Source organism: Mirounga angustirostris, unplaced genomic scaffold, assembly GCF_029215605.1.
Source record: "Mirounga angustirostris isolate CCGP_5_RB_7025 unplaced genomic scaffold, mMirAng1.0.hap1 SCAF_2, whole genome shotgun sequence".
Classification (NCBI taxonomy): domain Eukaryota; kingdom Metazoa; phylum Chordata; class Mammalia; order Carnivora; family Phocidae; genus Mirounga; species Mirounga angustirostris.
The window spans coordinates 147,612,808-147,639,863 of record NW_026991710.1 but is presented as its reverse complement, the minus strand read 5'-3'; the positions used below and the strand labels follow the sequence as shown (position 1 = coordinate 147,639,863).

Below are 27,056 nucleotides of genomic sequence, written 5' to 3'. Positions count from 1 at the left end.
CTTTTATTCACAGCACTTTTGTAAATAACTTCCCCACAATCAGCTGTGGGATGAGGTCTCTTGTTTTTATTGGACCCCAGGAGTATGTGAACTCTCCCAGCATCATGCCCGCAACTTCTGATCCTCAAAAGCCACATTTCTTCTCCTGCCATTATTATAATTGGACTTCGTGGCTATGGTCTAGTAGACTCTGTTGTTTGTTTCTCTGAGACCAAGACTGAAGTAACAGGTGTGATGTTCTTTTATTTATGTGCTACCTGGAAAGAACTTAAATCACTTCTCTTGAGGAGGGGAGATAAAACCTAAAATTAGTAAGTATTCCTGATAAAAGTCTAGGCTAGTAATAGGAAATTAAACAGGTTCACTAGAGCATCTAACCACTTAGGTAGTAAGGTGATGCACTTGGGGCCTGGGAGCAAGATACTATAACATTACATGGTTATCAGTACCTCTGAAATTCAGATTAGGTGTGCTAATCAACAGAGATGATTTCATCACTGAGTCTAATAAATATTCCAAACAGGGCAGAAAACCTCCTGTGTTTCACTGCCCATCCCCACCCCCCCATAGCAGCCTCCTGTTGAGCACATCCTGGCAGGATTCCAAATTCCTTCCCAAGACCATTTTAGTAGTAAGATGTAGTAAAGGAGGTGGGAGTGAGGTAGGGATGGAGGGGTGGGAAGGAGAAAAGAAAGATTACTTAGGGAGGTATATTTATAATAACTAGGCCAGTTTATTTCCATTCTTTGAATAGAAAAACTGAATATTCTACACTTTTTGGCCTTGACATTTCTAAAAGCCATTATCGTGTTTTCTTTTTGGCATAAATTAACAGGTAAAAAATACTTGGTTTATTAGAATTACCATTTGCAGTGTTGCTGAAATTTGCATTTACCATAACGGGGTATTGGGCATTATCTTCATTAACTCAATACCAAATATTTCTGTGATTAACCTGAGCTCCATATTCAAATACACAAAAATGCAACGGAGCCTTATCCAGGAGTCTGTATGTGTTAATCTGTGCACTCCTTAAAATTTATTTGTAACCTCCAAATCGATACTGGGGACACTGTTACAGTCATTTGAGAACATGTGCAAAGCAGCAAAAAAAAAAAAAAAAAAAATGTGAATTGCAACTTGAGTTGCCTACACGCAGACACAAGAGGATACTCTGTCTTTCCGATTCTACTCTGACAACCGTAAACAGTGTCCTTTTCATAGTCTTTTTAGGGCCATCTTCTCCTCAGTTTTGTGCTTTTTGTTGGTGATTTCACTGTTTGAATTGGCTCCCAAGCCTGCTGCTGAAGTGCTGTCTAGCGTTCCTAAGTGTGAGAAGGCAGTGCTGTGCCTTCTGGGGAAAATAATATGTGTGTTCAATTTCTTCCTTCAGGCATGGGTCCTGGTGCTGCCAGCCATGAGTTCAATGTTACGATTCAACAGTACATGTTAAATAGGGTGTTCTTAGACAGAACACACATATATCCAGGCCATGTATTGATCAGCTGAGGCTCACAAGAACCGCACCCTGTGTTTCCCCTAGGAGCAATGTTTCTGTATTCCTAACCCCATGTTCACAGTGACTCGACAGAACACAACTACCTTGATAACAAGGATCGACTGCATAGCAAAATACACAACGGACAGAAATTCAATTTCGCCAATAAGGACAGCTACAAAAAGTCAGCTATAAAGTTTGTCACTCCTTTGAACTGCCCATTCTACAGGGGAAGCAAGACCGGTGGATAAATTTCTGTTTTATGGGAAAATGCTGCTGGCTGCATTGTGACTCAAAGTGACTTGCAAAGATTTAAGAGACAGAGACCATCACATTCTCTCAATTAACATTAAATTTACATTTTGAAAACAATTATTATGCTAGAGAATAGGACTTTAACCAGTAGGGTCATAAGAAGTCAGGGTAAGTCAGGAACATTCTGTAAACTATTCAGGGATGCCTTATATAAAAAAACGTGCCCTGAAAATTACAGGAAGCTGCCGAAGCTGCCAAAAGAAGAGAGAGAAACAGAAGAGAGAGTGAGAGAGACAGAGGTCTTCACCACCGAGCAGTGGTAGTAACCAAGAGCAGCCACTCAGAAACGGGTCTGTTGCCCAGACAAACCTACCCTTGAAAGGACAGCGTCGTCTCTTGCTTAAATGACAGTCTACACTATAAAGAGATGTTTAGAGGTAAAAGAAAAAATAGGGCTAAATTAGAAAACATTTATATTTTTAGAAACGATGTTTATTATTATGAAATATTTACATACTAAACCCTACAGCCCTGATGCATCTTCATATTTTCTTCACTTCTCTTAATGATGCCAATTATAGATTCAATCACCCAGTACTTTTGAGCAAGTGGTTCTTTATTGTGTGCAGACATTAAGGACCCCTTTTACGTTTTCTCACTGTCTTTGGGACTATTCCTCCTCTTAAGTAGTAGAATGTGCGGAATGAAAGACCAAGATGAGTACGTACACCTGGTACGAGGAGAGACCCATATAGGAGAAAGAGCTTCTGTAGGTTTGTCTATGCCACACCAGGGACAAGGGTGTCTTCCAACCACCGGGACCTCCAACCCGCAGGGCTCACATTACCTACTGTGTTACATGCCTTTATGTTCTTTATCACATTTCATCCTCATAATACCTTTATGGGCCAAGTATTTTATCCATATTTGTTAGAAGAGGCAAGCAAGGCTCTCTAAATGTTAGTTATCATTCTTTTCAACTCTGTGTGGGATCCCCAAGCGGTCCCTTGGGTGCACTCAGGAACTCGGTACTCTCAGGTACCACAAAGTACCCCTTTCCTCCTCTAGCTCAGGATCACTGCGGGTGGGGGGGTGCCCTGCTGCAAAGGGGCCTCGGCTTTTGTGAAGTTAGTCCCACTGCTGCACCTGCTATAAGGCAGGGCCATGTAGAAGAAAGACACTTGCCGATCTGTGCCAAGGCCATAGTTTTTTGTCACTGCAGAACCCACTGGACGGTGATCTGCTACCAGCTTTGACATACCCTCAAGTATGGGAATCTCTTACCCCAGAGTTCTACAGACATTCTAGTGAAAGGTTCTTTCATAGTCTCTCCCTGGTATTTGGGGATGAATGAGCTCAGGGGCCAGGCAGGGCGCATGATCTAAGTGACAGGCACCATACAAACGTTAACACTGCGCCTCTGCCTTGGGACCACTCAGGGGCCTTTCTGCTCTCTCCTTATGAGGCTTCTTCCAACTCAGATTTAAGCAGAGACCCTTGCTGCAAACAGCTGGAATTTTAAATGCCTACATTTAAAGAGAGAGTCACTTTGAAATTGAAAACATACTCTCCCCTTTTGTTTCTAAGTAAAAAATGTTACTACTATAAGAACGTCTCAAGCTTTAAATGACTGCTCTGATATACAGACGTTCCTGCTCATTTCCCTGCTGTGGTGAAATATCCCAGAGACGTGGAGGCACCTCTGGGAGCCACGTAATCCTGGGTAGTTGCTTACCTTTTGGACTTCCGGTTCCCTAGCCACAAAATGAAGAAACAGTATCAGCGAGCTCTCTGGCTCCATTCCACTCTAAAATTTTGAGTCTACAAAATAATGTATTATGAGCAAGGTTCTGGGAGTGTCCAAGCCATGCCCTTTAAAAGTTGCCACGTGGCTCCGAAAGTGCAGTCTCGTGCCCTTGGCTCCCAACTGTTGTGATCAGCAGTTTATCTGGACCATCTGAGGCATGAGATGGAAGCAGAGATTTGGCCGCAGGATGGCAAGGGACGAGGCAAAACCACGGATGGGAGTGTGCGGGGCCTGCAGGTAACCCCCGTTTGCTTGAGAGAAGGAGTAGGAGAAATAAGGGCCCACCCCACCATCACTCCTGCCAGAAACAGCACATCCTTGCCGCGTCGCTGGTGCCCGCAGGATGCTAACCATGCCGCGAGCCTTAGATCACATAGAAAAGGCTGCTGAGGCCCAAGTATAAATCACAGAAGGAAGTATAGGGAGCGATGAGCTTACAGAACAAGTTTTTTTTTTAACATTTTATTTATTTATTTGAGAGAGACAGAGACAGTGAGAGAGAGCTCGAGCAGGAAGGAGGGGGAGAAGCGGACACCCCACGGAGCAGGGAGCCCAATGCGGGGCTCGATCCTGGGATTAGGACCTGAGCCGAAGGCAGACACCCAACCATCTGAGCCACCTAGGCGCCCCCAGAACAAGTTTTTTATGTTCTCAAAAGTGTGGCTATAGGTATTTAAATGGATGGGAAAGAACTTGACAAATATTCAGCTGCCTCTGCAATGTTAGAACGGGGACTTGCGCTTCTTGGTCAGTGTGCCAAAATGGGTTTCCTCCCCTCCCTGGAGCTGACACATACAATGGTTAACCAGGGGAGACACTGAGATACTATGGAGTCTGAGAAACAAACAGGGTTTTAGAGGGGAGCGGGGAGGGGGGATTTGATAGCCTGGTGATGGGTATTAAGGAGGGCACGTACTGCATGGAGCACTGGGTGTTATACGAAAACAATGGATCGTGGATCACCACATCAAAAACCAATGATGTATTGCATGGTGACTAACATAACATAATAAAATTAAAAAAAAACAAAAAAAAAACAAGGGGAGACACTGTCACAGCCGGATTCTATCCGAGGGACACCAGTAGGGCTGAACTTGGCAATATAAAATGGCTGATTGTCTTCTAGCTAATCCATTCTGCTCCCCTTCCTGCTCCTAGGGAAACCAAAGAAGGGGGAGCCTGGTATCCTGGCAGCCAGTCTGATGCTCTCCCTGCCAGGTCGGGCACAGCGTCGAGGGGCTGGACATCAAGGGCAAGTTTTGCCAAACGGTGCAAACTGCTGACGTGCTGGAATCAAAGCAGTGCTTGTCCCTGCTAAGTTAATAGATAACCGCGTCTATTGTTACTTTCCAAGAAGAGTTGTCATGCCTGGCACCGGCCCAGAGCTGCCGGGCTCCTCAGCTCTTCCAGGAAGAAGAGGCAGGGCCAGAACAGAAAGCTCTCTGCTAAGCTGGAGTGCGAACAACTGCACACCAGCTGCTTGCTGGCTGCTTCTTTTTTTTTTTTTTTTTTTTTTTTAAGATTTTATTTATTTATTTGAGACAGAGAGAATGAGAGACAGAGAGCATGAGAGGGAGGAGGGTCAGAGGGAGAAGCAGACTCCCTGCCGAGCAGGGAGCCCGATGCGGGACTCGATCCCGGGACTCCAGGATCATGACCTGAGCCGAAGGCAGTCACTCAACCAACTGAGCCACCCAGGCGCCCCCCCCCCCTTTTTTTTTAAGATTTTATTTATTTATTTGAGAGAGAGAGAGAATGAGAGACAGAGAGCATGAGAGGGAGGAGGGTCAGAGGGAGAAGCAGACTCCCCACCGAGCAGGGAGCCCGATGCGGGACTCGATCCAGGGACTCCAGGATCATGACCTGAGCCGAAGGCAGTCGCTTAACCAACTGAGCCACCCAGGCGCCCGCTGGCTGCTGCTTCTATGCAGCTCTTGCATCTAGAGAAACGTAGCCGAAGACTCAGGGGAGGCTGGAGAAACATAGAAAAAAGTAATTTTCAGATGGAAGAGACCTTGGAAGATGTCTAGGGGTTTCCAAACTGCATTAAGGAGCCCGGGGTTTCAAGGAGGCACACAGATCCAAAGCACAGAGTCACGAAGGAAGTCATTTGAAGAAGGATTCTGGGGACAGCGTGGCTACATGAGTTAAACACACTGAAAACTCCTTCTTTTTACAGATGTGGAAACTGAGACTCAGAGAGGACTATGGGGAGGGTTTCCTCAAAGAACTCATATTATATGAAGATAGAGACATGCGAATCAACAACCCAGGTGTATACACACACATGTATGTTATAATGGACACTGACTTAATTCGACTTGGCTTTTTCTGATTTTATTGTGTATCTGCTTAGTTTTACAATCATTAGGATAGAAATAATAAGCGCCTTCTGACCACTCACATATTCTATGAATCTTTTTCTTCTGAAAATGGAAGGGTGGGGTGGAGTGAAAAATAATCAAAGCACCCCCTCAAGTTGCTATATTTTCCTTATTAAAAATTTGGTCCTGGGGCACCTGGGTGGCTCAGTCGGTTAAGCGTCTGCCTTCAGCTCAGGTCATGATCCCGGGGTCCTGGGATCGAGCCCCGCAACGGGCTCCCTGCTCAGCGGGGAGCCTGCTTCTCCCTCTCCCTCTGCCTGCCGCTACCCCTGCTTGTGCTCTCTCTCTCTCTCTAGGTCAAATAAATAAAATAAAAAAAAAAAAAATTGGTCCTAAGACTAATTTTAACTTTATAAGAATTATTTTGTCTATATAAACAATACATATGATAAAATACCAATAAAAATAGCATTTGGGGGGGGCTAGGAATTTGCTACAGAGGAAGGTCTTGAAAGAAACAGCTTTGCAGATATCCCAAATGAGCCAGCAGTTTGGAAGCTAACTTTGGTTATCTGTACAATGTCTGATCAAAAATTGTCATGTTAATACTACTGGTCTCATTTTATGATGCACCTGCATGATGTATTGATATTCTAGTACTAGCTCCAGACTTCAGTAAATATAAATAACTTTTGGACACTCTGCTGTGAATTCCTGAAATATCAAAAATGAGCAATACAAAAATATTACTATAATAAAGTACCTGGCCAATAAATTATTGAACTTCGAATCCTTAGGTTTGAATGCCTTTTTACTCCCGCAAGACCCTTTCTGAATCATTTAAATTATTTTAAGAATAAACTACTCCAAATTTGGAGGCTGGTTGCATCACACCATTTAAAAACATTTCTGTCCCAGGAATATTAAGGCTGGCCATTTTTTTTGTATTGCTTTATCCATCAGTCCTGTTAATTAGTCTAGTGATAGGATCTCATACTATCAGGTCATCTACCCTTCTGCAGATGTTCTAGCACTTTTTGTAATATAAAGTTCTTCTTTATCAGTTAATGATCAGGTAAGCATCTTAATGATCTAAATCATCATTAACCATGGAATCTGGTATAATTACCAATGAATCAGGTATAAGAATTCTAACTTAAATTTATAGCATTATAATTTGTCAGTGATCAAACTGGAAGACTGAAGACAATTTTTTTCTTAAGTCTCATTTTCATTATTTCTCTAATTTATTCTAAAATCTGTAACAGTGGTACTCAAAGTATGATCCACAGATCCCTGGGATTCCCAAGACCCTTTCAGGAGCTTGATTAAGTCAAAATTATTTTCATGGTATTAAAAGCTTAATACCTTTTTCACTGTGTTGATATTTACTCTGATGGGGCAAAAGCAGTGGTGGGTAAAACTGCTGGTGCCCTTGGACAAATCAAGGTAATAGCACCAAAAGGTACTTGTGTTGATGGTATCCCTTATCGTCACACACTCAAGGCAAAAACAATGCCATCTACACTGAATGTCCTTAATGAACCAGTAAATCTTCCTTGATGAAGATTTATTAATTTTAGGGGCACCTGGGTGTCTCAGTCAGTTAAGCGTCTGCTTTCAGCTCAGGTCATGATCCCAGGGTCCTGGGATCGAGCCCTGCATTGGGTTCCCTGCTCGGCGGGAAGCCTGCTTCTCCCTCTTCCCCTGCTCGTGCTCTCTCTCTCTCTCAAATAAATAAATCTTTAAAAAAAATTTATTAATTTTATTAAATCCTGCCTTTGAGTATATGCCTTTTTAATATTCTTTGAGACAAAATGGGAAGTGTGCAAAGAGGATTTCTGCTCCATCATGATGGTTGTCTCAAGGAAAAGCACCTGTATAACTGAGTTCTGAGTTGAACTAGCCAATTTTTTCATAGAATGAAATTTTTGGTTATTTGGCATTTTCTCAAATGTGGACAAAGGGAGCCTGTCACTTTGAGGAAAACAGCTGACATTACTTGTTTCTGATGATAAAATTTGAGGTTTCAGGCAAAACTTAGAATTTTGGAATTATGACAGCTTCCCATGAGTTAAAACCCTTTCTGATGAGAACTGATGATGATATATGTAATGAAATTGTCAATACATGGAAAATCTGCATTACTCGGGATATGAACAGGTGATGTTACATCATTCACAGGGAAAAGACTAAAGTGCAAGATAGACTAACAACAGAGTATTAAAGGTATAGTTGCAGATTCTACATTGCAACTATTTTTCAAAAACTACTACGGGTCATGTTTTGGCACAGCATCAAGGAAGAATATCCACAATTATCTGAAAAGGCTATTAAAAATACTCCTCTTTTCCAATTACATATCTGTGCGAGGCCAGATTTTCTTTATTTCAACCAAAACAACATATGGGCATAGACTGAATGCACAAGTAGATATTGGAATCTACATACCTTCTAGAAGCCAGACATTAAAGAAATCGATAAAAATGCAAAGTAATTCTACTCTTAACATACACTTTTTTTCATTTTGGAAAATTTCTCTTTCATAAAATGTGTTAACATGTAATGAATGGGTTTATCGCTACTAACTGAATAATTTAAAACTTCTGCTTTAATTTCAATATGGTAAATTTTGATAGATACGTCCCACATAGAAGTCTAATAATTTGGGACTCTTAATAATTTTTAAGCATTTAAAGGGGGCCTGAGACCAAAAGGTGAAGAACTGCTGGTCCATAGATTCTGAACAGGCCAAGTCACTAAACAGATATTTTGTTATAGGTTTTACCTTTTCATAATTCATCCTGATACTTGCTAATCATAACTAAAAGATCACTGCCTTACAATGGTCTTAATAAGTATAAAATTATCTTCGCAGGTTAATAACATAGGCATTGTCACTATTTATTACTTAGAATAATTTCCCTCCCCAACAAGTATTAGTAATTGTCCAGATTTAAAAAGGGGGGGTGGAATAGAAATAGGAGATAATTCAAGAGAAGAATGGGTTGAATAACTTTGGATAAAGTTCAGACAAAATGCACTCAATTTTGAAAACGTCATCAGTGGCCACCACTGACTGAAAGGTGGGTTTAAATAAAAGGCAGGATTGGATCTTTTTTTTTTTTAACAGTGGAATAAAGGGTGGCTCCGTGCATTGCACCCCCAGTATTTGTTACACGGAAAAAAAGTGAAAGAGATATCCACGTATCTATGAATGATTACTGTAATGCATGGATATTCTGCCCCAAGGTGGCCTGAGACCCATGACAAAATCTTCCACTTCTCCTAACTTCATTTTACCAAGGATCAGGTCTTCCTATTTCTTTGGCTCATTCAATCAATCTGTGCTTATTCTTTTCCACGATGCTAGAAATCCCATCTTTGTTCTTTCCATCGTATTACCACCACCCTCACCCTGCCTATTGAAACATTACGTTGATTGACTTCTTAGGGCAGTGATTCCTAATCAGGGGAGATTTTGCCCTACCTGGCAAACTCTGGAGATATTTGTTGTTGCTATCACAACAACCAGGGCCAGGGGTGTGTGTGCTCCTGGCACCTAGTGGGTAGACTGCAGAGATGCTGATAAACATCCTACCATGCACAGGACGGCCCCCACGACAAAGAAGGTGATAGTGCTGAGACTGAGAAACACTGTCTTAAGAGCAGAAAAACATTCTGCAATAATGAGATAAAAAGTCTTTGCCTGGGGCACCTGGGGGGCGCAGTTGGTTAAGCATCTGCTTTCTGCTCAGGTCATGATCCCGGGGTCCCAGGATTGAGCCCCACATCGGGCTCCCTGCTCAGCGGGGAGTCTGTTCTCCCTCTCCCACTCCCCCTGCTTGTGCTCTCTCTTCCTATCTCTGTCACTCTCTCTCAAATAAATAAATAAAATCTTAAAAAAAAAAAAAAAAAGCCTTTGCCTTTTACCTTTTCCTAACTTTCTCCATTTTTCTTTTTAGGAAAGTTAACGCACTGTAGTGTCCTGTAACATACCCCCCTTGGCCATTAGTTTAGCATCACTAACAAGGCAATGTGCTCTAGAAGCCCAATTTTGAATCCCAGTGCCACCATCTTATAGTTATGTGACCTTCAAATTACCTACTTCTCTGAGCCTCAGGTACATCACCTAAAAACACAGTGGGAAAAATATGCACTGTTTCAATATGGTTGTAAAGATTGGAGATAGTGTATTAAAGCCCCCGGCACACTGCTAGACATGTAGTAGGTGCTCAATAAAGTGGACAGTGATGCTACTGATCCTACTGATCCTGTCATTTACTGAGGACCCTCTGTCTTCATTACCTGCTGTATCAGAGAAATAAGGGAGCAAAGCACCATCACAGTGACAGAGTTAATTCCGTGGAAGTGGTAAACATAGCTTATACTGCATTTAAAGTGACTGAGAAGGGGTACCTGGGTGGCTCAGTTGGTGAAGCGTTTGCCTTGGGCTCAGGTCATGGCCCCGGGGTCCTGGGATCGAGCCCCGCATCGGGCTCCCTGCTCAGCTAGAAGCCTGCCTCTCCTTCTCCCTCTGCCTGCCACTTTGCCTGCTTGCTTGTTTTCTCTCTCTGTTAAATAAACAAAACCTTTAAAAAATAAAGTGAGAAATAGTTCCCCAAAAGCCATATAAAAAAGTATAAATAAATGCCCTAGGGCTGGAACCTGCCCTTCTGTGTCTGTCTAAGTCTGCGGCATATGCCCCCCGGCACAGCGTTAATTCCAACCGGTCCTGCCCCTAGCCCCAACGTCCGGCATCTGAGGCTGTGCAGGCAGAGACTAGCACATACGACAGAAGCTAGAGAAGGTTCTGAAGCAGTCAAACCCAATCTAGGCTGTTTCACTGTCTGCCTGGCAGACTCTTCTTTGCTTGATTTTACTTTTTTAAAAGGTTATTTATTTGAGAAAGAGAGAGAGAGCGTGTGCAAGCTGGGGGGAGGGGAAGAGGCAGAGAGAGAGAAGCAGATTCCCTGTGGAGCAGGGAGCCAAACGCGGGACTCGATCCCAGGACCCTGGGATCATGACCTGAGCCCAAGGCAGACCTGAGCCACCCAGGGGCCCCTCTTTGCTTGGTTTTAAGTAAGACTGACTACCTGATGCTACTTTCCCAGTAAGCTGTGCTTCACACACGCCTCAATAAAAACTTTCAGGAAAGAGTCTGTCTTCCTCCAGTGCTCCTTTCCCATTCTCTCCTTCTCTCTTCCTAGGGAGGGACCCCGCCAGCAGGGCTGCAGCAGAGCCTGTTGTGGCTCTGGAGGGAGCTCCTGCCTCACAGAAGCTGAAACACAGCAGTCTGCTGTTCACATTCGCTTCTGCTGAAGACTTTGCAACTCCTTTCTTTAAAGTGACAGCAGTGCATCTCCAGGGTCGTAAGAACATGCAGTTTAGATTCTCAAATCATTCTCCAGAGCGTTTTATCCTGCTTTTTGATTTGCTCACTGGGACCTGCTATTTTGGAGAATGAGTGGATATTTTCCTTTGGATTAAAATGGCATGGCTCATTCTAAAATAAGTTACTAGGTTATTAAAAATGTGATTTTCCTCCTACACATTGACTACATTTTGGAGAGTGGAATCTCGCTGCAGGGATGCCGTGAAGAGGAGAGCAAAACTACAGGCCATTTCCTAGGTATTACCGAACCTAAACTGTATTTTAACATAATTTTAACTCACGCAATTTGCTTGACCTGTCTACTTTTTAGCATGTTCACCTTACGTGTTGCAAGAATGATAAGAGTAATTCTATTTGCAATGTACCAAGTGCATTTTTTTTAAATATTCAGCTTAAAGTGAGCAAAGGTAAGTAACTTAAAAGTGCACTGAAGAAGTTGTACAACAAATTATTCATCTTACTACTTCTACAATACTTGCTTATGAAAAGAATTGGTACTGATGATCCTGCTTTACAGCGCTCCCCCAAGGACTTGTCTCTACCATGGGAGAGCTGTCAAAATTGCCCCACAGACTGAGGAGTGGATGTCAGCCTGAAACTCAATCAATCAAGAGGAAGGAAGGCTTTGACCTGATGCAACCACTTTCGAAGATTGCCATCTCTCCCATATCCTCCTTTTTGCTTTTCTCCAAAACGAGTCCTTTCTACTGGATATCCCAGAGGTACCTGCATGTGTCCATGTGGAAGGGTGAGGCTGTCACCTCGGGTTTTTACAACCAATCACGACAACAGTGAGACCTGGCTCTAAACTGGCCAAAGTTTCTCCCAAATGTGTGGCCCAACATGAGCACTATCTTCCAGAATGGTTGTGGGGCTTCCGGAATAAATAGGGGGTAGGGTTCTTCCTTTCCTTATATGTTTGTTCATGCTTGGCTTAACAGTTAACCAGATTCATGTACATAATTCAACTTAAATGTGGAAAACCTTATATTATGACTTCACAGTCACACTATGCTCCTATGTCCACAAGTTTGGCTTTGACTACCACTTAGATACAATACAGACACTTCTGCTACAATGCCATATAGAGACAGGTCGATAGACAGACAGACAGACAGATAGGTAATCTCCTGGTAAGCCTCTGTTTTGCATAATTATGTATTTAAAAAAAGAAAAGAAAATAGGGCTTAAAGGAAAAATAGGGATAGGACTAGACCAATCCAAACTTAGGGAACGTCGAGACCAGAACCCCGAGGAGAACAAAATCAATCAGTACAGCTAAAATCACCACTGACATTTATAGGCCATTCTTTGTAGCCTTTAAACCCGGAGACTGGTGTTTTCCTTCTTGTAGGTCCTGGGGGACATTTGCTTCTAATACAGAGCAACTTCGCCAAAATGAAAAGTCTGATCCAGAGGTACCCTTCTTCACCAATCCATTTCCTCTCAGCTTCTCTGGATGCCCTGGCAGCTTCCCCAGACTGCCTAATATAGTAGCAAGTCTAGTTAGGACCATCTCGGAGCCACTACAAACTGCGCCCCGCCCCCGCTTCTTGAACTAAAGGAAAGTATTCCGGCAGGGCTGTCAGCTTTTTTCTCAAGGCCTTCATAAATACATTGTCAGCGTCACTCTGTGAGAAACCTTGCCCTTGATCACTTCCAAACACTCACACTCAGGAGGAGATGTAGAAACCTTCAGCACGTCTGCACGGAATTGATACCATTCCACAAACACACAAGAGCCGATATGCATTAAGGGAACACACACAGGAATAAACAGGCTGTGTCTAATGGTCCTGGCTGCCTCTGCTTGTCTGAGTTGCTAAACTACCAGAGCAGGTCGTGCCAACCCCCTGGGAGAGGGGACGTGTGTTCAGGCACCCACACTGCACTGTGACATGCCTGGGTCTATATGTCTGCAGCTCTCCTCGGGAAGGGATTCATAACCTTGTAGCAGAAGACAAGGACTAAACACTTTGAAATGATTGTTAGCTCCAAAACTGAGATGCTCTAGTAGGAGAAGGTACAAAAAAACATCCCTTAACTTCCATGGCAGTGCTCCTCATGGGTGGGAAACTTATCCTAAGGAGGGCAAAAAAAAAAAAGAAAAGAGTCAAGATTTTCCTTTCCCTGAAACTGTCTGTCTTTGGGGTGGGATGTTAAGGGCTAGCTAGTGGTGCCTCTCTATTTTTTCTAACTAGCCTGCGAGGAACTTACTCTAAATTCCTGGTTGGGGGCAGAGCACTTGAAAAAAACAAAAATGAGCCACCTGAGTTTATAATTTTTCATCAGGCATACCTTATACTTTTATAATGCTTGGTGGTGGGGATGGAGGGGGAGATAAGGGCAGGGGAAATGAAGCTAAGTCCCTTTTCAATAGAGCAACTTGCAGAATGACTAGAGAATGGGAAGGACTTTATCAACCAAATGAGGTCTTGGGCAGGAGAAGAATGTTTCCACCAAGGGAAGTGAGCCATCCCAGAACACTATCAAGGAGAGCGCAGCATGCCAGATTTACTGCTACTCTGCTCATGGTGGCTTAGAGCGAATTCCCTCTATTTCCAGTTTTTGTAGGCTCACTTTATGAACGTGGTACCCTTCTCAACTGCTGTGGAAATTGAGATGACCTATGTTACCCCCGATCTCTGTAATAATTCCACTTTGGCTAAATACATTTCCTGTTGTCAGTCAGGACCTTAAACAAAAATCAGCTCTGCCCCCATAACTGAGAAAACTCCAAAGTGCAAAATGTGTGTGTGTGCGTGTGTGTGTGTGCGCACGTGTGTGTGGGAGTTCATATGTATGTGTTTGGAGGAAAAGGAAAAAGAGAAACTGGGCATTAGAACACAATTTATTTTTAAAGTTAATCTAGAAAACCTTTGAACTCACAAAAAGTGGCTTCTAAGAGTAAAAATTTTCAAGCCAGTTAGAAAGTAATACCTTTGGGACAAAAAAGAAGCAATATATCCATCATGGGTCATCTGAAACCAAATTCAAATGTGCTTCCTACAGATTAGATCTACGGTTGCCAAACTGTAGTTTGAAAAAATGGGACACATCTTGGGCCAGCTGTGAGAGAAAAGGACCATGTGTTAGTAACTGTGATCGGTGCAGTCTGGATGGGGTCCATCATATATTCCGATAATAGAAATCGGGATAAAGTGCTGAAATCCATATGCATGTACACGATTCACATATATATGTGTATATCGGGTTTATACCTTATTCTAATAATTTAACATCTGATGACCAGCTCAGAGTTTTAGTCAGCTCTAACTGAAACCTATGGGTCATCTGTAGAAACTGAAATTTAAAAAGGAACCCTATACCATTTCAACTAAATAAATGTTTTGAAAATAGCACCTGTTTTATAAATTATAGCACTATATAAACAAAGGTATCAAAGAAAGCCTTTGACACAAATAGAGAAAGAAAAAAAAAAGCTCATGATCACAATTCACCTTAAATAAGAGTGTAAACATGATTATTTTGGTATCAGGTAAGAAGAGAATTGTCTGGTATATAAGGCATGAATGTAAATGTAAAATTTCTTAAAAAAAAAAAAAAACCTTCAATTTCCCACAGACAAGCTTAAGAAAGTTATTAACAATTAATCATATTAACATTTGCATAGCTCTTAGAATTTCTGGAGCACTTTAACATCTATTATTTCACTTTGTAAATGCAATGAAGATAGCTTCCAACAAAATAAAAATGCAATCGATGTGTAGGTAGGAGGAAAGGTTAAATATTCGGGGATGAATTTGCCTAACAAGTCAAAATATTTAATTCATTTGTTTGAAACAAAATAGCTTGGATTATATACCTCTGATTGTCTGCCTTCTTGGGCAGAAAAAGGGCAAGAATAATTTCCATGTATTTGCATCAGTTAGTTCACAGTAGGGGAAATAAAATCTGGAGCTTTATTTGAAGAAAACCATATTCACAAACAGATCATTCCACCCTTCCCCACATGCAGGCTCCCCATCCTGCTGGGCTCTGCATGAATTCATCTAAAGCTGGGGAGAGAAGTGGTTTAGGTCACTGAGCTTCGAGCAGAGCGGCCTGCTCCATCCCAACCAGCCTTTCCTGTTAATAGCGTCATTCTTTGTGTTACTGCCCTTCCAAGCACTGGATTTATCTTTGATTCCTCCTTCCACTCTACCAAGCTGCCAAGGCCTACTGATTCTCTTATTTCTCTTCTGTTCTCTTACACCGAGTCTCCCTTTTTCTGGTCCTGGAACCTTTGCTGAAGCTCCTGTTCTAAAGCTACTCACCCTCCAACAGCTCTCCACCACCTAATCCATTCTCGACACCGTTACCAGTCTGCTATTCCTAAGGTTCTCTGTGTAACCTTCGGTGGTCCTTTCCTGACCAATCAGTAGACTTTGTGCGTGGCCCTGTGGTCTTCCAAACATGACCCTACTTATCCTACCAATATCTCTACACATACTGATCCAAATATATACTACACCACTTGCTTTTTTCCTAGTCACTGCCTGTCTTTATATCTTCTTTTTTTTTTTTTTTAAAGATTTTATTTATTTATTCATGAGAGACAGAGACAGACAGAGAGAGGCACAGGGAGAAGCAGGCTCCCAAGGAGCAGCAAGCCCAATGCGGGACTCGATCCCAGGACCCTGAGATCATGACCTGAGCTGAAGGCAGACGCTTAACGACTGAGCCACCCAGGCGCCCTGTCTTTATATCTTCTAAACCTGGAAATCTTCCTGGGAAGACCCTACGCATCCTCCAGGCTTCAGCCCTGGTGTCCCCTCCCTCAATCTTGTTCCGACTCCTTTAACTTCACGTGCCTCTCCCCGCTCTGAACCACATCATTTTGCTCACCCCTTTCCTATGACTCTTATGTTATGGATTTCTTTCCCTTCTCCCCAGGGGCAGGTGGGGAGCCCCCTGAAGGCAGGGACTGTATTTTGTCAACCGATAGGTTAGCACAGTGTATTGCTTATTGGAGACACTTGATATCGGTTGAACTGTGAAAAAAAAACTGTGTTTTTTTATAGGAAATTGTGTGTGAAGGCAGGTGAAGTCATTCTTGGATCAAGTTTCTAAAAAAGAAGTAGGCCTCCAGTTCACTCAAAATACAGTTACTCACTCTTTTAACAAGCAATCAACAGCCAGTAAATTACTCAGCCAGTGCATGCAATTCAAAGCTGTAACATACATAAGTGTGAGTCATGTTGGCAGCTGGGCAGCTCCATCTTGCTTCTAAGGTAGAGCACATTCATCTGAGATGACTGTGGGACAGCCACAAGAACAAACAAGTTAACCACAGTGTCAGACGTCACATCTGCACCAATAGCCCCAAAGATTGGTTTCCAAGCTTGGCAGGTGGCTCATTTAAATGTCTGATGGAGGGGCGCCTGGGTGGCTCAGTCGGTCAAGTGTCTGCCTTGGGCTCAGGTCGTGATCCCGGGGTCCTGGGATTGAGCCCTACATCAGGCTCCCTGCTCAGCGGGGAGCCTGCTTCTCCCTCTGGCCCTCCCCCACCCCCGCCCCAGCTCATGTGTGTGCTCTCTCAAATAAAACCTTAAAAAAAAAAAAAAGAAAGAAAATCATAAGGAAGAGAAAATACATTTCCTATACTGGAAGAAAACGCGTGTCTAAGTGAACCTGTGCAGTTTGAACCCGTGTTGTTCAAGGGCCGGCTGTATACATGTCAGGCCCGGCGAAGAGGCTGACTTTGCTTTCGGGCAGAGGGAACAGCAGAAGCAGAAGCGTGCGGGTAAGGGGGGCGGTGGGGCCGGAGAACAACGGGGCCAGACTGTATAGTGGCCTCCCTCTCCCTCTGCCTGCTCCCCCTGCTTGTGCTCTCTCTCAAATAAATAAATAAAATCTTAAAAAAATAAATGAATAAATGTCTGATGGATGCAAGAGAACAGGGCTGATAAGGCCTATATTCCAAAGCTGCATAAAGTCAGCAACACCAAGCCGGTCTCTGGTGGGCTCTGTGTGGCATATTCTCCATGTGGGATGAGCGTGAGGGGGGCTGTATGTGTGTGAGATGGACGCATGCTATGTTTTCAATATGTTTCCAGTAAAAGGAGAGAAGTGCTAATAGGCATATTGGATAATATGTAAGATTTAGGGATGTTTTATTTGTTGTTGGCCTTTTTATTTTAGATTAAATTCTTAAGACTATCCACCTCCTAATTTATTAATAACTCTACTCAGAAATTATTTATTCTACATTAAATTTTCAGTGTTCAAAGAGGAATTAAGCCTCTCTCTCTCTCTCTCTTTTTAAGTATGAGAAAGAATCAAGTTTTACAAATAATCTGGATCCGGGGCACCTGGGTGGCTCAGTTAAGTGACTGACTCTTGGTTCCACCTCAGGTCATGATCTCAGGGTTGTGGGATTGAGCCCCATGATGAGCTCGGTGCTCAGCATGGAGTCTGCTGGAGATTCTGCCTATCTCCCTCCCCCTCTGCTCAAGCATTCTCTCTCTCTAATAAATCAAATCTTGGGGAAAAAAAAAATCTGGATTCAGTTTATTTATTTATTTTTTTAAAGATTTTCTTTATTTATTTGACAGAGAGAGACACAGTGAGAGAGGGAATACAAGCAAGGGGAATGGGGGAGGGAGAAGCAGGCTTCCCGTGGAGCAGGGAGCCCGATGCGGGGCTCGATCCCAGGACCCTGGGATCATGACCTGAGCCGAAGGCAGACGCTTAACGACTGAGCCAGCCAGGTGCCCCAATCTGGATTCAGTTTAAAAAAAAAGTTTCAGGGGAGGGCACCTGGGTGGTGCAGTCAATTAAGCATCCAACTCTTGATTTTGGCTTAGGTCATGGTCTCGGGGTCATGAGATCAAGCCTAGCCTAGGCTCTGCACTGAGCGTGCAGCCTGATTAAGATTCTCTCTCTCCCTCTCCCTCTGCTCCTCCTCCCGAACGCTCTCACGCTCGCTCTCTCTCTCTCAAAAACAAAAAAAATTTCTGGGGGTTATAATGTTTGAGTATTTTGAAGCATAAAAGAGTTTTCTCACTAGTATAAAAGTTTAAAGAGGGGCTTAAGGAGCATTTGCTAAGATAGTCTCGGGTCCTTTTGTTTGACTGGGGACACTGTACTTAAAGGAATGATACACAGAAACATGCAATATCCTACTTCTAAGTACTTATGCAAGAGAAAACACGGGAAGTGATCAGCCTATGTGCAGCATGGAAGAAGGAAGGAAGGGATAGAAAAGAGAAGGGGAAAGAGGGATGCAATGAGGAAGGCAAGAAAGAAAGGACAGGGGAGAGAGAGAAAGGAAGGAAGTTATATGAGAGCAAGGAGAACTCAGAGAGATTGGGGGTTTGGGCAGCAACTGGTGTGTCTAAAAAAACTTACCACAGGAGAGGTGAAGGCTTTGTCATGGAAGATACAAGTACAAATGAGATGATGAAGATAAGGCAGTGTGTGACATTTGCATTTTCCAAAAAGCAACAGAGGACCTCAAAGTTAAATAGTAACTGAAAACATCAAAATTTTGACAAGAAAAATCTTAAAAAAAATAAATAAAATAAAATTTTGACAAGGTATGTGACCTGAAGAAAGTACCACAGCAATAATAATAATAATAATAATAATAATTCCAGAACACTTAAGTTTCTAACCACCAAGGCTGTGACAAAAGACATTTAGCCTATTACATCATTTAATTCCAATGCCAATCTGGGGAGATAGGTATTGTTAGACCCATTTTAAGGATTAGGTAACTGAGGGTTACAGAGGGTAAGTAACTGGTCTAAGATCTCACAGCCGGTAATGGAGTCAAGATTTGAACCCTAGCAGATTCCACTCATTCATTCGCTCATTCTCTCAACAGGTATTTACCAACTGGGTGTCAGCTACTGGAAGCAGCTGGTGAAGAAAACAGGCATATTCCTTGCTCCCAGGACCTTATCACTAAGTAAGAATGACAGTCGATAAACAACTAAATAAGCCAATACCTATATAAATTTGATAAATTATAAAATTAGATATATACTATCAGTGAAATGGCCAGAGAGCAGTATTAAAAAACAAAGCAGGGCATTTCCAAATCAGACAGCATGGTTAGAGAGGTTCTACTAAGACCTAAAGAACAGGGAGGAGCCAGCCACAGGAAGGGAGAACGTCTCCACAGAGGAGCGAGGAGCACACGCAAAACAAAGAGACTGGGAAAGGCCAGCCCAGCTAGAGCACCCTGACGAGGAGGTTGTCAAGGCAGGGAAGGGTCACGGCTGCTGCTCAGGAGTTTGGGTTTTATTTTAAGTGCCCCGGGAAAGCAAAGAATCGTTGTAGATAAGCTAGAGTTGTGTGGTTCAGATAACCACACTGGCTTCTGTGGGAATACGTAGGAGGCGGAAGTCAAAATGGAGAAAGCATGAAGGAGATCCTTGCGGGATTCCAAGAGAGATGATGGTGGCCTGGACTTGGGTGGTTAGTGGGGATGAAAGATCGTGTCTCAGAATTACTCTGAGACGTATTTTGGTGGCAGAAGCTAGAGATCTTGCAGACAGAAAGGATGTGTGGGGTGAAGGAGAGAGGCACAGAGGCATGTACTTCTCTGTCTTATAGGTCATTTGATTTTCTTAGCCTATTTCTTATATTGAAAAGTGAGCTAGATTTATATTGGTGTTTTTAATGATCTGTCTTTATAAATAGCTCATGTGCTAACAATCTCCATTTCTACACTAAGCTCACCAACTGACTGTAACATGGCACAGAGGCATATCACCTGGGGAAAGACCTGCCTTGAGGTGACATGTGGTAGAAAGATAGGGCTTTCACAGCAAACCACCCTGGGTTGAACCACAACTTTGCCATTTGGCTGGGCAAAGACACAGAAGTCAGAGCTCCATGCTTCAGACTACCTACACAGGTAAAAACTCTCACAGTTTGGTTGTAAGAATTAAGAGAACCTATAGTAAGTCCTGGCATGTAGTAGAAAGGCAATACATGTTACTCTCTCCTTCTCTTCCCTTCTCAGTGATGAGAATGCCATCGACAGGTTCTCAGAGAACCTTCTGTCACAGAGTTAAACAGTATGCTTAAGTGCTGTATTTTAGATAACCAGGACACACTCTGGATAAGGGACTGCAGAGCCTCACACGGGTCCTAAAGGGTACTCGCGTGGCAGTTCTAACTCTGTAACAACCACCCTTCACCCCTGACTGGAAGGGCACAGGACACCCAGTTAAATTCAGGTTTCAGATAAAACAATTTTCTAAAGTATAAGTATGTCCCATACACTGTTTGGGATATATTTATACTAAATGTTTTTCATTATTCATCTGAAATTCAAAATTAACCAAGTATCCTCTATTTTTATTTGCTAAATTTGGCAACCTTATGACCAGGCAAGCCTCTACTCTGAATTGGAATCAATTGCTCCCAGATTAAATAAACTGAAAGAGAAAAGCTTTGAGTTCATTCAATAACCACTGTCTATCAAAAGTTAAGAGTTGGCAATCCTTTATTTTAAATCAAACTACATGAGGGACGCCTGGGTGGCTCAGTCGTTAAGCGTCTGCCTTCAGCTCAGGTCATGATCCCGGAGTCCTGGGATCGAGCCCCACATCGGGCTCCCTGCTCGGCGGGAAGCCTGCTTCTCCCTCTGCCACTCCCCCTGCTTGTGTTCCCTCTCTTGCTATGTCTCTGTCAAATAAATAAATAAAATCTTTTTTAAAAAATTAAATTAAATTAAATTAAAAAACAAATCAAGCTACATGAAAATAATTTGAAAGTTTAGGCCAGAGTTTTATCTGTTTGGGGATTCCTTTTGCACAGACCCAGCAAGTGCCGATTTCCAGGTATGGTACTAAGAAAAAAAAATAAGGGAAACATCAATATCTAGGTAACTATAGAAGCCATCTAAAGCAGCGTTACTATTTGTTATTATTCCAATAAGACAGGGGCTTGATCCAGAATGAAAATCAGCACATCGAGAAAGTTTTGTTATCAAAAAATCGTCACTTGTACCCAAGTATTTACTGGTTGGTTTACACCGTGGTACACAGTGGTTCACGTTCTCACTGTGGACCGGAAAGAAAAAATTCACAGACTGGTGCCAGTCCAGGGACCACATGTGAGTAGCACTGATGGAAAACCCCCAGAATTTGATATGTCATACCTTCAATCTAATGGCATAAACGAAGCGATCTCCTCCTTCTGGCCATTTTGCAGACCGAAGAGCCTTTTTTTAAATTTCCTTGAAATAAAGGCAAAAACATTTTCTCCATTCTAACAATCTAACTAAACACCTATCAAAACAAGAGTTGCCCCGATTTAGAAAGAAGAGGATGTGTGCTTACTCTTCTTGTCGCAAGTCATTGACGCTGCGGTCCAGTGAGATCATGTCACTTGCCACCATGTTAAATCCAAACTCTTTAATGCTGGCTTGAATTGCATGTTTGAATTCTGGTCCCAAAACCAATGGCTTGGCGTTCTCTCCAGGGCCACCAACCACTCCATGAGGCTCAGGTTCTTTGGGTTCAAAGTTACTGAGGATCCCTGGACGAAGCACAGGATCTCGGTAGGTGAATGTCTGAGGCTTAAATGTGAGAAACTGCCTCTGCATTATGTCCTTCTGGTTATCTCCTCCAGCATGGCGCTCTTGTTCATTTTTCGCCTTGTTTTTTCTTCTAATAGACTCTAAGTCCACTTCTACTCCTTCAACATGAGGCCATGGTACCACAGGTTTGAATCTGTCATCCCCAGCAGCTAATCCATTGCCTCCTCGGTTAGACATGGGGTTACTGACATCTCTGTCTTCCTATACAAAAGGGAGGGGGACATACAATGAGTACATGAAGGCAAAACAGAGCAGAGTTTATGATATAAATTTTCATGTTTAATAAAAAGCTGAGGCAACAATAAAATGATTTAAAATGTTAAACAGAAGCAGGCTATTAATCAGGACTTCCCATTAAAAGATATCTTTTGCGCAGGGGGGAGGACATCCTAAGAAACAGATTATTTCCCTTCCAAAATAAATGAAAGGATACATTTTTTTTTTTTTTACCTCTCCCCTTCTAAAACTCTCTATCAAAGACCTCTTAGTAAAGCACATTGTTATGGGTTAAAACAATGGGGTTCTAGGAGCTTTGACAAAAAGACATTTAATAGGTCATGTACAGTATGTGGTTTTCCCAGATGCCCAGTGTACAATAAATATAACTACTTGTCAGTAATACAGCCATATGGTGGCAGTGGTATTAGATGCCACCCATCACGAGGTGGGCTCCGTGCCTCTAATGGCAGAGGAAAAGGCGGGGATGTGCACGCAACAGTTGGTATTTTCTACTCAGTGAGAGTTTAGCTGAATTCAAAACTAATTTTTTTTTTTTTTAAAAAAAAGCAAACAAAAACAAAATGCTAAAGACTAACCAATTCAGTTTAGGCTTTTAAACCACACCGAATGCCTAGCTTGCCCCATTCCAGAGGTAGCCCAAGTAACAACAGATTTGGTGCATACGGGTATTCTGTAAGGCTGCCTCCCGTGTCTGTGTGGACCCTCCCCATCACCTGTGCAGATTTCGGTGAGAAATCCTGAGGGCTTTTGCTGCTGAGGTATCCTATGTGAAGTTTTTGCTAAATCAGTACCCTTCTTTGCATAGGGCAGTGTTTTTCAATGTTAGCATCACCTCAGTGGCTTTAAAAAATACTGATGTCTGTGTCCCATCCCTGGACTTTGTGATTTAATTGGTCTGGGCATTCCCATTTTTGAAAGCTCCCCAAGTGATTTTAATATGCAGCCAAGCTTGAGAACCTCTAACTCAGAGGAAGAGCTGCTAGCTATAATTAGACAAGAGGATTATTGAGTATGCACAGCTGGGGAAGAGGCAAGGTGAACTTCAAACTGCAAAACAGGCGAACGGGTCTGCCACTTCACTCCACATTGAGATTATCAGAGTCCATAGATTCATAACAGAATTAGTACCATATGACCAAGATGTGTCTACAGTGTTAGAGCTATCTTGAAAAGTAAAGTTAAAAACTTGATTTTAGGGATGCCTGGGTGGCTCAGATGGTTAAATGTCTGCCTTTGGCTCAGGTCATGATCCCAGGGCTCTGGGATTGAGCCCCGCATCAGGTTCCTGGCTCAGCAGGGAGCCTGCTTCTGCCTCTCCCCCTGCTCATGCTATCTCTCTGTCTCAAATGAATAAATAAAATCTTTAAAACAGGGCGCCTGGGTGGCTCAGTTGGTTAAGTGACTGCCTCCGGCTCAGGTCATGATCCTGGAGTCCCGGGATCGAGTCCCGCATCAGGCTCCCCGCTCGGCGGGGGGTCTGCTTCTCCCTCTGACCCTCTTCCCTCTTGTGCTGTCTCTCAATCTCTCTCTCAAATAAATAAATAAAATCTTTTTAAAAAAAAATCTTTAAAACAAAACAAAAAAACCCTTGATTTTAAAGAGGACAGAAGTAAAGTGCTAGGTATGATGTTGAGATGTACGTTGCTATCTGCTGGGAGTTTATGGAGAAACAAAGATCTCTTTAGAAAGCCAGTTAATTAATTAATTAATATTGTTTAATATTTATCTTTTTTATTATTATTAACATATAATGTATTATTTGTTTCAGGGGTATAGGTCTGTGATTCATCAGTCCTACCTAACGCACAGTGCTCACCACAACACATACCCTCCCCAATGTCCATCACCCAGCCAGTTAATTTAAATGTGAATTTAGTTGAAGTTTTGGTAAGGGCTAGCTAAGGATTGATTTGGGGGAGTTCAAAAAGGAATTTTAAAAAATTTATTTGTTTAGGTAATATAAGCATATGATAGAAAATTCCAAAGACCCAAAAGGGCATCTAATGAAAAGCAGGTTTTCCTGCTTCCTCTCCTATAAAGGCAATCACGGCCAGCACTTTGGGAATCTTTCTAGAGATGTTATATGCATGTCTAAACACACATGTGTGTAGGTAACAAAACAATTGTTTTTAATATGGCACAAAGATTTTAATTGACTTGTTATTTAAAAAGGAAACCTGTAGGGCGCCTGGGTGGCTCAGTTGGTTAAGCGACTGCTTTCGGCTCAGGTCATGATCCTGGAGTCCTGGGATCGAGTCCCGCATCGGGCTCCCTGCTCGACGGGGAGTTTGCTTCTCCCTCTGACCCTCCCCCCTCTCATGTGCTCTCTCATTCTCTCTGTCTCAAATAAATAAATAAAATCTTAAAAAAAAAAAAGGAAACCTGTACAATGTTACAGGTGGTTCGAAGGTGAATCCAAAGAACAAACATCTAAACATCAAGGATACTGCGAAGGATTTATAAATAGATGCAAAACTGGTGACTTTGGTCAATGTCCACAAGGCAATAACCAACTGCACTCACTGTACACAATTTCCATTTCAATGGCCGAGAATCTTTTGCATTACCATCAGTATTCTGTCATTTCCAGCACTGTAAAATAGCTCAAAGATAAGGAAAGGGCAAGATAACCCAGAAGCCAAGCCAGAGAGTATACCTGATAATCTTTTTGGTCCACTTCAAAGTTTTTCCGTAAATTTCCTCCTATAACACAAAACTAAATATAAAATGCAACACTCAGCCTGAGTACATAAATGTGATACCTTTCTTCAGGCATGTGTCATAAGGTAGATAAGGCTTCTGGATCAGGCTTCTAGCATCACACACCTCCGTAGCAAGGACTTGGCTGGAGCCTAACCCGCGAGCCCTACTGGCTCTGAGGATGGAAAACGTGGACATCTCTCCAATTTATCTCCCGGCTCTTTCTAAAAGAGAAGTGTTGTGGCAGTGTTGTAGGCAAATTAAAACAGAGAAATCATTATAAAATTCTAAGATACTGGATCCAAGATACTGATGTTGAACCAAGTATCACACATAAAGAAGAGTCTTCCCCACTTCAATTTTTCACATCAAGGCTCCAGTGAATCTGTAACTGGGGAGGTAGAAAAAAATGAGGGGAAGGAAATGTCAAATACAGAAAAGCAGACTGAACAGGTCTTCAGATGTCAACATCCGTAACCACAGCAACCACTCTACTTTGCCTAAAATTCCATAAAGAGCACAGTATATGCTGGAAGAGTATGAAATATGGTGGTATGTGCAATTGTAGTACATGAAAGACCCACATTGTGAAATACACGCTATGGTTTAGGTTGGCCTATGCTAATGCAAAATTTGAGAATTTAAATATTTCTCAAATTTACCCGCCTCAACAAGAGACTATCTAATGGATTTGAACTTCATGCTTATCTTTCCCCAAATTAGATCTTTTCTTTGACTTGGGGGTTCTCTGTCTGATCTTCCACTGTTGGTGTTCTTCATAGTTCTCTTAGAAGTCCACCCATCAGTCCAGCTCATTCTGGGTTCCAAGAGTCATGACCAGATTTGCATCGACCATTCCTACATCCCTCTCCTCAGCCCACATCACACTTCTCATCTCCAATCCTTACAGTTGGCTGCTTCCCAAATTTCTACTTATATCAATCTTATTATATCTACTTGTATCAATTGACCTTATATCTACTTATATATCAATCTAGTCCCATGTTAGATTTCTACTTATATCACCCTAGTACCTAAACTTAAGATACCCCAAACTAGTTGAACTTCTTTTTACCTCACATCACAAACCTGTTTGGGTTACAGTCTTTCCCTACTTAGGGGACAGGAACCACCATCCGCTCAACTGATCAAATCCAACACCTGCATTTCATCCTCAACTTCTTGTTCTCTTTGATCTACCCAACTGACGTCCAATCAATCCCTGATACCCGTCAATTCTATTGTCTTTGTAGCTCCTGAATTTGGCCGCTTCCATCATTGCCCCTGCCTTAGTTCATACCACCCTCACTCCTTAACAGAATTACTACAATAGTGATAACAGTGATGACTAAAAATACTATGTTCTAAGTGCTTTGTATATATCGATTTATTTATTTATTTTGCCAAGAGTTAGGCTCTGTGATTACCATCCCCATTTTACTGAGAGAAAATCTGACAGAGAAGTTACTCAAAACAGAATCAGTACATGGTAGGGCCAAAATTTGCATCTCAGCAGTCTGGCTCAAGAGTCCATGCTCTGACTGGGTGTTATACACAACTAATGATTCGTTGAACAGTACACCAAAAACTAATGATGTACTATATGTTGGCTAATTGAACATTAAAAAAAAAAAAAAAGAGTCCATGCTCTTAACTACTACACTTGAGTGCTTCTCATTCTAATGCACGCATGTTCTCTTGCTCTTCATTGTTTTTTCTACATAGCAACCACAGTGACTTTTCTAAAATTCAAATATGAACATGTTACTTTCCCTGCTTACAACACTCCACCGCTGGTCCACTTCCCTCAGGAGCGTTTATAATCTTTAACAAGGAGAGTTTATACTCTTTTTTTCTTCACCATACCCCTAGAAGAGGGGCTGGTTAGCTTTTTCTGCAAAAGGTCAAGAGTTAAGTATTTTAGGCCTTGCAGACCACTGGGTCTCTGTTGCAATCATTCAAATCTGCCATTATAGTGCAAAAGCAGCCACCAATGATATGTAAATGAGTGGGTACGGTTGTGTTCCAATAAAACTCTTTACAAAGACAGGCAATAGGATGATCTGTAACCACCACCCCTCCCAACCCCTGCACTAGACTAAGTTCTGTGAAAAAGTAGGCGCCACGCCTACGGTATGTACCAGTGCATTCCCCATGTTTATCCTGGCACTAATTCCTCAACAAATATTTACTGAATAAACGAATGAGTCCTAAAATTTCTGCTTTGGTTATGAGAGAAGAAAAGGAAAATAGAGAATGGAGACTATGGAATGGGG

General features: G+C 42.3%; 1 protein-coding gene across 3 annotated transcripts in view; it reads right to left on the bottom strand.

Annotated features, from left to right (window-relative positions):
* The window catches only part of GALNT7 (polypeptide N-acetylgalactosaminyltransferase 7), a 142,373-nt gene that overhangs the window by 44,267 nt on the left and 71,050 nt on the right, over positions 1-27,056 (bottom strand). For 2 of the 3 annotated variants that reach the window (XM_045879558.3, XM_054508686.2), the window contains exon 2: positions 21,581-22,041. In XM_045879558.3, the coding sequence (XP_045735514.3) occupies positions 21,581-22,041 (461 nt within the window). Of the gene's footprint in view, positions 1-21,580; positions 22,042-24,842; positions 25,005-27,056 lie in introns of all 3 variants that reach the window. The other variant, XM_064585304.1, reaches the window with a different exon arrangement.